Source organism: Zeugodacus cucurbitae, chromosome 2 (assembly GCF_028554725.1).
Source record: "Zeugodacus cucurbitae isolate PBARC_wt_2022May chromosome 2, idZeuCucr1.2, whole genome shotgun sequence".
Taxonomy (NCBI): Eukaryota; Metazoa; Arthropoda; class Insecta; order Diptera; family Tephritidae; genus Zeugodacus; species Zeugodacus cucurbitae.
Window position 1 is genome coordinate 21,546,578 of NC_071667.1, and position 13,182 is coordinate 21,559,759.

At 38.5% G+C, this 13,182-nt stretch overlaps 2 protein-coding genes across 2 annotated transcripts; both read left to right on the forward strand.

The window, feature by feature from the left end:
• The first annotated feature begins 6,926 nt into the window (after window positions 1-6,926).
• On the forward strand, window positions 6,927-8,669 carry LOC128919920 (RNA polymerase II elongation factor ELL2-like). The gene has a single exon (XM_054225625.1). The coding sequence runs from the start codon at window positions 6,927-6,929 to the stop codon at window positions 8,667-8,669; it is 1,743 nt and encodes a 580-aa protein (XP_054081600.1).
• Window positions 8,670-9,653: 984 nt separating this feature from the next.
• LOC128919921 (RNA polymerase II elongation factor Ell-like) lies at window positions 9,654-11,714 on the forward strand. Its single transcript, XM_054225626.1, has one exon. It carries the CDS (start codon window positions 9,654-9,656, stop codon window positions 11,712-11,714), a length of 2,061 nt encoding a protein of 686 aa, XP_054081601.1.
• Window positions 11,715-13,182: the final 1,468 nt, after the last annotated feature.

Consider the following 13,182-nt stretch of genomic DNA (forward strand, 5'->3'; position numbering starts at 1 on the left):
GGCTGTGGGACGACATATCAAACTCCTTACGTACAGCTGCAACCGAAACCATTGGCTTTCGGAAAAGTCAAAAAAAAAACAACTGGTATGTCGTCTCGCAGTGGAGAGAAAACAGACTGCCTACCTCGCAATATTGCGATCGAGCGCAACACGAGCGGGATGGGAAAGATACCGAGAGCTAAAGAGGGAAGCGAGACGCATTTGCAGATAAAACAAGTAAGGAAGGGCTATGTTCGGGTGTAACCGAACATTTTATACTCTCGCAATTTATATATTGTAAAGTGAACGACTCAGATCGTCTTCGTTCTGGTATATATGAAGTAGGCGTGGTTGTGAAGCGATTTGGCCAATTTTCACAACATATTATTGGGATGTAAGGAAACTATTACAAACCAAGTTTCATTGAAATCGGTCGAGTAGTTCCTGGGATATGGTTTTTGACCCATAAGTGGGCGACGCCACGCCCATTTTCCATTTTGTGAAAAAAATCTGAGTACAGCTTTAATCTGCCATTTGTTATGTGAAATTTAGTGTTTGTGACGTTTCTCGTTAGTGAGTTTACCCACTTTTAGTAATTTTCAACCTAACCTTTGTAAGGGAGGTGGGCGTGGTTATTATCCGATTTCTTTCATTTTTGGACTGTATTAAGAAGTGGCTAAAAAAACGACTGCAGAAAGTTTAATTTATATAGCTCTACTGGTTTGCGAGATATATACAAATAACCGATTTGTGGGCGGGGTCACGCCCACTTCCCCAAAAACATTACATCCAAATAAATTCCAAGTTTCATTAAGATATCTCAATTTTTACTCAAGTTATCGCTTGCACGGACGGACGGACAGACGGACGGACAGACATCCGGATTTCAACTCCACTCGTCATCCTGATCATTTATATATATATAACCCCATATCTAACCCTTTTATTTCTTGGTGACACAAACAACCGTTATGTGAACAAAACTATAATACTCTGTGCAACAGGTTGCGAGAGTATAAAAAAAAGAGGCCGAAATGCGTGACTATGAAGAGCTTGACAAGCTGGCCGAGAGGGGTAATGCTCGAAAATTTTACGAAAAGATCCGGCGACTAACTGAAGGTTTCAAGACCGGAGCACACACCTGTAGGACCCCCAGAGGTGATCTAGTTATTGATGACCAGAGAATACTGAGTTTGTGGAGGGAACACTTCTCCAGACTGCTGAATGGCAGTGAAAGTGCAACACCAGGAGATGGCGAAGCCGATTCCCCAATCGACGACAATGGAGCCCTTACCCGCTTGAAGAACAACAACGCGGCGGGGCCGATGGATTACCGGCCGAGCTATTCAAATACGGCAGCGACGAGCTGCCGCATGCATCAGCTTCTTTACGGAATATGGTCGGAAGAAAGCATGCCTGACGATCACTATTTACGCCAATTACCGTTGGAAAAGCTTACTCAACATCGCGTATAAGGTTCTGTCGAGCGTACTATGTGAAAGACTAAAGCCCACCGTCAACAAACTAATTGGACCTTATCAGTGTGGCTTTAGACCTGGAAAATCAACAACAGACCAGATATTCACTATGCGCCAAATTTTGGAGAAGACCCGTAAAAATAGGATCGACACATCTGTCTCCGGTCATCAAACAAACAGTCAGCGCATTCGCGTCTTGGCTCCCACGTCACTGTTGACAGTCATAACTTTGTAGTTGTAGATAGCTTCGTATACCTAGGAACCAACATTAACACCGATAATAATATCAGCCTTGAAATCCAACACAGAATCACTCTTGCCAACATGTACTACTATGGGCTGAGTAGGCAATTGAAAAGTAAAGTCCTCTCTCGATGAACAAAAACTAAACTGTACAAGTCTCTCATCCTTCCCGTCCTACTTTATGGTGCAGACGGTGTCAACATCCGATGAGACGGCGGAAGATTTATGGTCCCTTAAACATTGGCAACGGCGAATACCGCAGAAGATGGAATGATGAGTAGTGACATGTACTACTATGGGCTGAGTAGGCAATTGAAAAGTAAAGTCCTCTCTCGATGAACAAAAACTAAACTGTACAAGTCTCTCATCCTTCCCGTCCTACTTTATGGTGCAGACGGTGTCAACATCCGATGAGACGGCGGAAGATTTATGGTCCCTTAAACATTGGCAACGGCGAATACCGCAGAAGATGGAATGATGAGCTGTATGTGATATTCGACGACATAGACATAGTCCAGCGAATAAAAAGACTGCGACTACGCTGGCTGGGTCATGTTGTTCGAATGGACGAAAGTTCCCCAGCTCTGAAAGTTTTCGATGCAGTACCCGCGGGTGGAAGCCGAGGAAGAGGGAGACCTCCACTCCGATGGAAGGACCAGGTGGAGAAGGACCTGTCTTGACTTGGTATTACCAAATGGCGCCAAACTGCCAAAAGGAGAGATGCGTGGCACGCTGTTGTGGACTCGGCTATAACCGTGTAAGCGGTTTCTACGCCAGTCAAGAAGAAGAAGAAAGCAAGCGGCTTATAACTATATATGAATAAGATAGCCAATATCTGCTGGAAAACTAAATTAAACTAAACTAAACAACTGGAGTTTGTTGTCATTGGGCAGATTTTTTTATGTGGTGGGTCCCAAGCCCTACGCACAACCGCAGAAGCCATGCGCCAAATCTTGGAAAAGACCCGAGAGAGAAGAATCGATACTCACCATCTTTTTATCGATTTTAAAGCTGCCTTCGATAGCACGAAAAGGAGCTGCCTTTATGCCGCGATGTCTGAATTTGGTATCCCTGCAAAACTAATACGGCTATGTAAGCTGACGTTGAGCAACACCAAAAGCTCCGTCAGGATCGGGAAGGACCTCTCCGAGCCGTTCGATACCAAACGAGGCTTCAGACAGGGTGACTCACTATCGTGCGACTTCTTCAATCTATTGCTGGAAAAAATAATACGAGCTGCAGAACTAAAAAGAGAGGGTATAATCTTCTACAAGAATGTACAGCTCCTGGCGTATGCCGTTGATATTGATATCATCGGAAGCAACAACCGCGCCGTTTGTTCTGCGTTTTCCAGACTAGATAAAGAAGCGAAGCGTATGGGTCTGGTGGTGAATGAGGACAAGACGAAATATCTCCTGTGATCAAACAAACAGTCAGCGCACTCGCGTCTTGGCTCCCTCGTCACTGTTGACAGTCATAACTTTGAAGTTGTAGATAATTTCGTTTATCTGGGAACCAGCATTAACAACACCAACAATGTCAGCCTTGAAATCCATCGCAGAATCACTCTTGCCAACATGTGCTACTTTGGACTGAGTAGGCAATTGAAAAGTAAAGTCCTCTCTCGACGAACCTAAATCAAACTCTATAAGTCGCTCATTATTCCCGTCCTGATGTATGGCGCTGAAGCGTGGACGATGACAACATCCGATGAGACGACTCTTGGGGTTTTCGAGAGAAAGGTTTTGCGCAAGATTTATGGTCCTCTAAACATTGGCAACGGCGAATACCGCAGACGATGGAACGATGAGCTGTACGATTTATACGACGACATTGACATAGTTCAGCGAATAAAAAGACAGCGGCTACGCTGGCTAGGTCATGTTGTACGGATGGAAGAAAACACTCCAGCTCTGAAAGTATTCGATGCAGTACCCGCTGGAGGAAGCCGCGGAAGAGGACGACATCCACTCCGGTGGAAAGACCAAGTGCAAAGTGACCTGGCTTCACTTGGTGTTTCCAGTTGGCGCCAAAAAGCAAAAAGGAGGAATGAGTGGCGCGCTCTGGTGGATTCGGCTATAATCGCTTAAAGCGGTTCCTACGCCAAATATATATATATATAAACAACTGGAGTTAAATTATTATAACCTCAAACAAATCGCGACAAGGACTAAGACGTGAACATCGTCCATTAATCCAATACCTGATCACAGCTCCTTTAGTATCTAGTTATAAAGATGTTCTTCGAAAAAAAATAACCTAGCATGTAAGGAAAGACTAAGTTGGGGTGCAACCCAACATTTTATTTTCTCGTAATTCATATATATAGTTTTATTAAGATAATACATAATTTGACCCATATATTCGGCAAAACCGCACTAGAATAACGAAATTCATCACATATACTGAGGTAATTCCTAAACCATTTCACGCATTTTCACCACCAATATGCTCACCTCATTTTTTAAGATATCTCACATATTAACTGATATATGGGGTAAAAAGCCTCTTGGTGGGCTTTGAATTTTTTTTTTTTGATAATCTGAATTTATATATATGGTCGCTAAGGGAAGTTCCTAATTTCCCTTCCCGATTTTAACCATTTTTGGTACAGAGACACACTGTTAGAAGAAACAGATTCCGATTTACCGATATTTTTGATGAAAAATTGAAAATTTATAATCCGATTTCGTGGATTGTGAATAGATTTCGCCCATTTTTCATCATAAGTCGGCAACGCCATGCCCATTTTACATTTTTTTGAAGTTCAGCGCAACTTCCCTCTGCCATTTCTTCTGTAAAATTTTTTTTTTTCTGATCATTAGTGAGTTAACACACTTTTTGTAATTTTCAACATAACCTTTATATGGAAGGCGGGCGTGGTTATTATCTGATTTCAACTAGTTTGGTTTGCATAGCTTTATAGGTTTACGAGATATATACAAAATACCTATTTGGGGCGGACCACGCCCACTTCCCCAATAAATTACATCAAAATAAATTCTAGTGCGATCCTTTGTACCAAAGTTTACTTTTATAACTTTCTTTATGGATTATGGTTTTCAACATTTTGTGGACGTGTCAGTGGTCCAATTTCGCCCTCTCACGGTTCAAACGGACAGTATACCAAGTTTTGTCAAGATATCTTGATTTTTACTCAAGTTATTCGTTACACGGACGGACAGACAGATATGCGGATTTTAACTAGTCTCGTCATTCTGATCATTTTGATATATATAAACTTATATATATTTTGTGATTTTCAATTAGACAATATTTTTTTATCGGCCTTTTTGATGGCCGTTAATGGGTTTATACTCAGTTAATAGTTCATAACGAACAGACTTACTCCGTGACAACGATTATGTCAACAATACTGCTTAAATTTCTACAAAAAGTGGTCGAAGATTAGGGATATCTCCTAGAAATTATTCACCCAGCCTCGGCGGTCACTTGTTCGAAACAAAAAAAATACTAAAAACAAGGGTGGTTTTCTTTCTATTGGCACACATAAAGTCAATCAAGTAAGAAGTTATTCAAACTATTCTTACTTGAGTGATTTAAATTACTACTATAATTTATTATGGAAAGCCTTAGCTGGAGTAGGATAAACTCTCATAGAATTTGAGATAGGCCATATAGATATATTTTTAAAAGATCTTGGTAAGCACACACCAGAAGTATATGTAAACTTTCAGGGTGTCCTCGAAGAGATCCCCTTAAAAACTATAAGATTCTTCAAAAACTTCGAATAGCTTTATGAAACACTTTTGAATGCATAATGATTCTAATTTACTCTCCTTTCTAGGATAATACCTTATTCAAGTATACACTACCCCTCCAATATGTAACTGAACCGAGCTTCTCTTTAAAGTGAGTTAAGCGACAGTCACGTAATTGCAGGCTCTCTTAGTTATATATTATTAACCAATCGCCTTCACGCAGGATTGCAACGAATGTCCTTAGGCTCATTAAAAACGAGTGAGGGGTGTGGCCCCACTTAGCTCATTGCAACATTGATAAATGATGGTAATTGCGACTTAATGTGAGCAATTAGTGCGCTTTTTTAATTTTTGTTGATATATATGTACTATATGTATATCATAAATGTATATCATATAAAATCAAAAATATTATATAGATATTAATTCACCGCATGGCAGCCGTTACTTGATAAATATTCTAAATATTTTACATATGCGCGTGCCAAATGCCACTTGTGACCATTGTGGTCTTAGTGGTTTTGAAATCCCTCACCGAAAGAGGTCAGCAAAATTAAAAATACATATCAAAATAATAACATGCACTCGCGTCTGTGGCAAATGACAAGCATAGCAAACTACAATCAATCAAAAATTGATGAATTGCAACAACTTGTGCAGGCAGCAGTCAGCTGGTGAACAATTTGTTGTGCGTCTCATATACTTTTGCTTTCCAATTGAAAATGGTTGAGAGTAGTTTTATGTAGGTCGTTGAATTTCGCAATTTGTACACAGTTTTGGTATTATTATTTTTACAATTTGCAATCTTCAGATTTTTTTGAACAGGTGAATTACTTAGTTAGAGGGTGACCAACGATTTTTCTATATTGGTAAATCAAAATTCAAACGATATTTTTATCTAAAAAGCTAGTTTTCCTGCTTTTGTCTCTCTAAGGATGGAGTTGCCAACTACTTATTTTAAATATATTATTTATAGCGATAACGTGATCATGAAAATAGAGAATTATAATGAAATTGAACAAGTCAAATATATAAATACAACTCTCATTGGAAGAGACTCAGAGACCTCTATAGGGTTGTCCCTGCGCAAATTGTCAAAGCGTTAAACGTGATTAAATTTAGTTAGTTTAACATAATATACCATAGAGTTTCCAACCACACTATAAAATATAATAATTTTATATAAATCAGTAATACCTGTGGGAAATAATATTAAAAACAAATAAGGAAGGGTTAAGTACGGATGCATCCGTTAGTCCAAAAAAGTTTACCTGAATGTAACCATATACCTGCTTCGTGTGCCTAACAGGTAAACTAATTGAAGGGTATAATGTAAAAGCACACGCCCACAAACCTCTCACCTGTAGACACAGGTAGAAAAGTCGAACATGATCTAAAGTCGATTACTATAAAAGGACGGCGTACAACAAAATATATTTCATTTCAAAAAGAGAATTCGTTAAAGGAACAAGTAACTTTGAATCTATCTAATCGAAAACAAACCATGACATCGAACATTTCTGTTAACCGTTATTCCGGTAATAAATCAAGTAGTTATAGTAACTTCCGGCAAACAACACAAGCCGATTTTGCTAACAACAGCAAAAACAGGCCTTCTGCTAATGAAAAAGGAAATCTCTGGAAAAGTGAAAATACATCTGATGTATCTCGTCGTAATATTCGGGAACGACTCACCCACTTGTTGGCATTAAAACCATTCAGCAAGGAAGATCTATATGCGCGACTGAAAAAGGAAGGAATTCGAGATAATGAGCTCAAGTCCGTTGCTAGCATACTCATGGCTATTGCTCTGCTCCGTTGCCGTATGTACAGCCTTCGTGATCACATGTGGTACTATGTGAATGTAAATTGGCCCTTCTATACAGAGCATGAGCGGGATCAAGTCAAGCAGAATATGCCACAAGATAAGACTCCACCACATCATCCGACTGATCAAGTCAATTCTCAAGATATATCTCCAAAACATCATCCGAATGATCGAGGCTCATGTGGGAGTCAGATCCCAACTGATATTATTGCTAGTCCCCCACAAGAGACGGACAATTTGGAGTATGAATATGCACCACGACCAAAGAAGCAACGAATAAGTCATATGGTCACCAAAAATGCTACAATTACCCATCCTAAGACGACGAATTCCCTGCATCAAGTGAAAGACATTACGAGGAACAACAACGTCGTGCATAAATCCAATAATGATGAAAGCCAGAATCCAACTTATACTTATATTGATACTCCTCCACAAAAGACGGACTGTTCGGAGTATGAATATGCACCACGACCAAAGAAGCAACGCATTAGTCATATGGTTACAAAAACTGCTACAATTATCCATCCTAAGAGGACGAATTCCCTGCATCAAGTGAAAGACATTACGAGGAACAACAACGTCGTGCATAAATCCAATAATGATGAAAACCAGAATCCAACTTATACTTATATTGATACTCCTCCACAAAAGACGGACTGTTCGGAGTATGAATATGCACCACGACCAAAGAAGCACCGCATTAGTCATATGGTTACAAAAACTGCTACAGTTACCCATCCTATGATGAGAGATTCTATGCATCAAGTGAGGGACATTCCGAGGAACATCAACATTGTGCAAAAATCCATTAATGATGAAGAGTCTCAACGACAACAAGGTCAGCACCAACGGGACTTTCAAAAGAAGAGTGAGGGTCTAATAGAATCAGCAAAAACTCCAGAAAGAAAGAAGCAGAGGATGTTGGAACTATTCGGAGAAACCCCTGTAAATAAAATCAGCAATGAGTCTCGGAACTACAGTCACACCGCTGCAAATGGCAACGCAAAATTGACATCTCGTGTATCTGAGTATAAAAATTCATCCAAGACCGAAAACAACAAAATAGGCATGGAAAACTCGCATAAGAAGCATATTACAGACTTACGAGAAAAATTTCAATCAAAAATGGACTTGCCAAAGGAGAGAGAGAAGAGTCAAACAGTGACTGTATCACCAGCAACAAGAAAGAGGAAGCGGATGCTCGAGCTATTCGGAGAAGATCCTATAACTCCAGCAAAAAGAACCACCAGTGATCACAAACCCTCGCACAACAAGAATACACCTACACACTCTAACATACAAACAGTACACCATCGTGACTTGAAAAGCGATAATTTCACGAAGTCCGCAACTCCTGCAACACGAAAAAGGCAAAGAATGATCGAGATATTCGGAGAAGATTCAGATTTAGAATGATGTAGCGAATAATTTAGTTTTATCTATAAGTTATGCATGTTTATTAATTATTATTATTATTTAAGAATAAAAATGGCATATATTCGGAGAAGATTCAGATTTAGAATGATGTAGCGAATAATTTAGTTTTATCTATAAGTTATGCATGTTTATTAATTATTATTATTATTTAAGAATAAAAATGGCAACACTTTTTGAAACAAATATATTGGTTTTATTCAGAATTTTCGTTAACTAACAATTACGTGAGATATTTTTTCCAAAGTACATATGGTCTGAATAATTTAACAGGACAACGAACTGGACAAAAATGCGGAGAATAGAATTACAACAACAACAAAATAAAGCGCAACAATGGCAATGAAGCTGCAATAACGATAAACTTGGCAATAACAAAGAATATAATACAACAAGCGCTAAAACAAAGGCGACGATTTGTGAGAAGAAAAGTAAAACAAAATGAGATATATTTAGCAACAATAACAACGATGTTGCTTATGGAAATTACGACAAGAATAAAGCGGTGAAAATGAAAGCTGAAAGTTACGAAATGTAACACAAAATGCGCAAATTGTCAAAGCATTAAACGTGATTAAATTTAGTTAGTTTAACATAATATACCATAGAGTTTCCAACCACACTATAAAATATAATAATTTTATATAAATCAGTAATACCTGTGGGAAATAATATTAAAAACAAATAAGGAAGGGTTAAGTACGGATGCATCCGTTAGTCCAAAAAAGTTTACCTGAATGTAACCATATACCTGCTTCGTGTGCCTAACAGGTAAACTAATTGAAGGGTATAATGTAAAAGCACACGCCCACAAACCTCTCACCTGTAGACACAGGTAGAAAAGTCGAACATGATCTAAAGTCGATTACTATAAAAGGACGGCGTACAACAAAATATATTTCATTTCAAAAAGAGAATTCGTTAAAGGAACAAGTAACTTTGAATCTATCTAATCGAAAACAAACCATGACATCGAACATTTCTGTTAACCGTTATTCCGGTAATAAATCAAGTAGTTATAGTAACTTCCGGCAAACAACACAAGCCGATTTTGCTAACAACAGCAAAAACAGGCCTTCTGCTAATGAAAAAGGAAATCTCTGGAAAAGTGAAAATACATCTGATGTATCTCGTCGTAATATTCGGGAACGACTCACCCACTTGTTGGCATTAAAACCATTCAGCAAGGAAGATCTATATGCGCGACTGAAAAAGGAAGGAATTCGAGATAATGAGCTCAAGTCCGTTGCTAGCATACTCATGGCTATTGCCCTGCTCCGTTGCCGTATGTACAGCCTTCGTGATCACATGTGGTACTATGTGAATGTAAATTGGCCCTTCTATACAGAGCATGAGCGGGATCAAGTCAAGCAGAATATGCCACAAGATAAGACTCCACCACATCATCCGACTGATCAAGTCAATTCTCAAGATATATCTCCAAAACATCATCCGAATGATCGAGGCTCATGTGGGAGTCAGATCCCAACTGATATTATTGCTAGTCCCCCACAAGAGACGGACAATTTGGAGTATGAATATGCACCACGACCAAAGAAGCAACGAATAAGTCATATGGTCACCAAAAATGCTACAATTACCCATCCTAAGACGACGAATCCCCTGCATCAAGTGAAAGACATTACGAGGAACAACAACGTCGTGCATAAATCCAATAATGATGAAAGCCAGAATCCAACTTATACTTATATTGATACTCCTCCACAAGAGACGGACTGTTCGGAGTATGAATATGCACCACGACCAAAGAAGCAACGCATTAGTCATATGGTTACAAAAACTGCTACAATTATCCATCCTAAGAGGACGAATTCCCTGCATCAAGTGAAAGACATTACGAGGAACAACAACGTCGTGCATAAATCCAATAATGATGAAAACCAGAATCCAACTTATACTTATATTGATACTCCTCCACAACAGACGGACTGTTCGGAGTATGAATATGCACCACGACCAAAGAAGCACCGCATTAGTCATATGGTTACAAAAACTGCTACAGTTACCCATCCTATGATGAGAGATTCTATGCATCAAGTGAGGGACATTCCGAGGAACATCAACATTGTGCAAAAATCCATTAATGATGAAGAGTCACAACGACAACAAGGTCAGCACCAACGGGACTTTCAAAAGAAGAGTGAGGGTCTAATAGAATCAGCAAAAACTCCAGAAAGAAAGAAGCAGAGGATGTTGGAACTATTCGGAGAAACCCCTGTAAATAAAATCAGCAATGAGTCTCGGGACTACAGTCACACTGCTGCAAATGGCAACGCAAAATTGACATCTCGTGTATCTGAGTATAAAAATTCATCCAAGACCGAAAACAACAAAATATGCATGGAAAACTCGCATAAGAGGGACATTCCGAGGAACATCAACATTGTGCAAAAATCCATTAATGATGAAGAGTCACAACGACAACAAGGTCAGCACCAACGGGACTTTCAAAAGAAGAGTGAGGGTCTAATAGAATCAGCAAAAACTCCAGAAAGAAAGAAGCAGAGGATGTTGGAACTATTCGGAGAAACCCCTGTAAATAAAATCAGCAATGAGTCTCGGAACTACAGTCACACCGCTGCAAATGGCAACGCAAAATTGACATCTCGTGTATCTGAGTATAAAAATTCATCCAAGACCGAAAACAACAAAATAGGCATGGAAAACTCGCATAAGAAGCATATTACAGACTTACGAGAAAAATTTCAATCAAAAATGGACTTGCCAAAGGAGAGAGAGAAGAGTCAAACAGTGACTGTATCACCAGCAACAAGAAAGAGGAAGCGGATGCTCGAGCTATTCGGAGAAGATCCTATAACTCCAGCAAAAAGAACCACCAGTGATCATAAACCCTCGCACAACAAGAATACACCTACACACTCTAACATACAAACAGTACACCATCGTGACTTGAAAAGCGATAATTTCACGAAGTCCGCAACTCCTGCAACACGAAAAAGGCAAAGAATGATCGAGATATTCGGAGAAGATTCAGATTTAGAATGATGTAGCGAATAATTTAGTTTTATCTATAAGTTATGCATGTTTATTAATTATTATTATTATTTAAGAATAAAAATGGCATATATTCGGAGAAGATTCAGATTTAGAATGATGTAGCGAATAATTTAGTTTTATCTATAAGTTATGCATGTTTATTAATTATTATTATTATTTAAGAATAAAAATGGCAACACTTTTTGAAACAAATATATTGGTTTTATTCAGAATTTTCGTTAACTAACAATTACGTGAGATATTTTTTCCAAAGTACATATGGTCTGAATAATTTAACAGGACAACGAACTGGACAAAAATGCGGAGAATAGAATTACAACAACAACAAAATAAAGCGCAACAATGGCAATGAAGCTGCAATAACGATAAACTTGGCAATAACAAAGAATATAATACAACAAGCGCTAAAACAAAGGCGACGATTTGTGAGAAGAAAAGTAAAACAAAATGAGATATATTTAGCAACAATAACAACGATGTTGCTTATGGAAATTACGACAAGAATAAAGCGGTGAAAATGAAAGCTGAAAGTTACGAAATGTAACACAAAGGCAATAAGGCAAACAATAGAGCCACAGTTATGTTCACAAACAATGTATAGTTAGTATGTAGGCTGGATGTACGGTATTTCCTTGTAGTAAACACGGCAGGGAAATGCAATGGATAGGAACTGTTTACCGCAAAAATTACAGTACTTTTAGAGCACTCTTTGAATGCCGTTGTAGTTATAATTTTTCTTACCTCTCTCAATTCGTTTCAGTCATTTTCCAATATTCGGATAGAGTACTCTCACGTTCCCTCGCTTAAACTTTAAATATAAGTTTATAAGTTTAGTAAAGAATTCTTAAGGACTTTAACCTTATTAATTAATCTTTAGTGACGACAAATCTAGCACTACCGTCAAACTGTCTGTGTATATATTTACTTTCTCTATGATCTTATAGTTCACCACAGCCTTTCTACCGAGTACTTTTGCTCGAATGATGCTAGCTGAGTTTGGTAGACAGATAGAGATACAGAGATGTCAAGATCCGTGGAGTATACCCCCGTTACCACACCGCAATCCATTTTAGATCTGTCGGTATATTTTGATATGGTTGATATATATTTCGAACTGTAATGCACCGCCTTTTCAACATTGTTGGAAAAAATTACAGGGTTATTCATAAACTAACCGTTAGGACGACATATCATTCCGAAGATCGAAGAATTATTTTTGCGGCCAAAGATAATATTTTAAACTAAGAAGGAAAGCCAAGTTTTTTAAGGATTTGAAACCAGGTACTATATAAGTATATCATACCAGAATATCTTATAATACAAAGAGCACTTTAACAACGCAGGGCCTTAAGGGGAGAATCCAAAAAGCCATTGATGGTATATGGTGAAGAGCATTCACTTGAAGATGCTTTAATGCGTAAAGAAATGAAGAGGCGACGTGAATCGCCTAAAGCAA

Coding starts and splice junctions, on each gene's coding strand:
- LOC128919920 (XM_054225625.1), top strand. CDS start 6,927: ATGACATCGAACATTTCTGTTAACCGTTATTCCGGTAATAAATCAAGT.
- LOC128919921 (XM_054225626.1), top strand. CDS start 9,654: ATGACATCGAACATTTCTGTTAACCGTTATTCCGGTAATAAATCAAGT.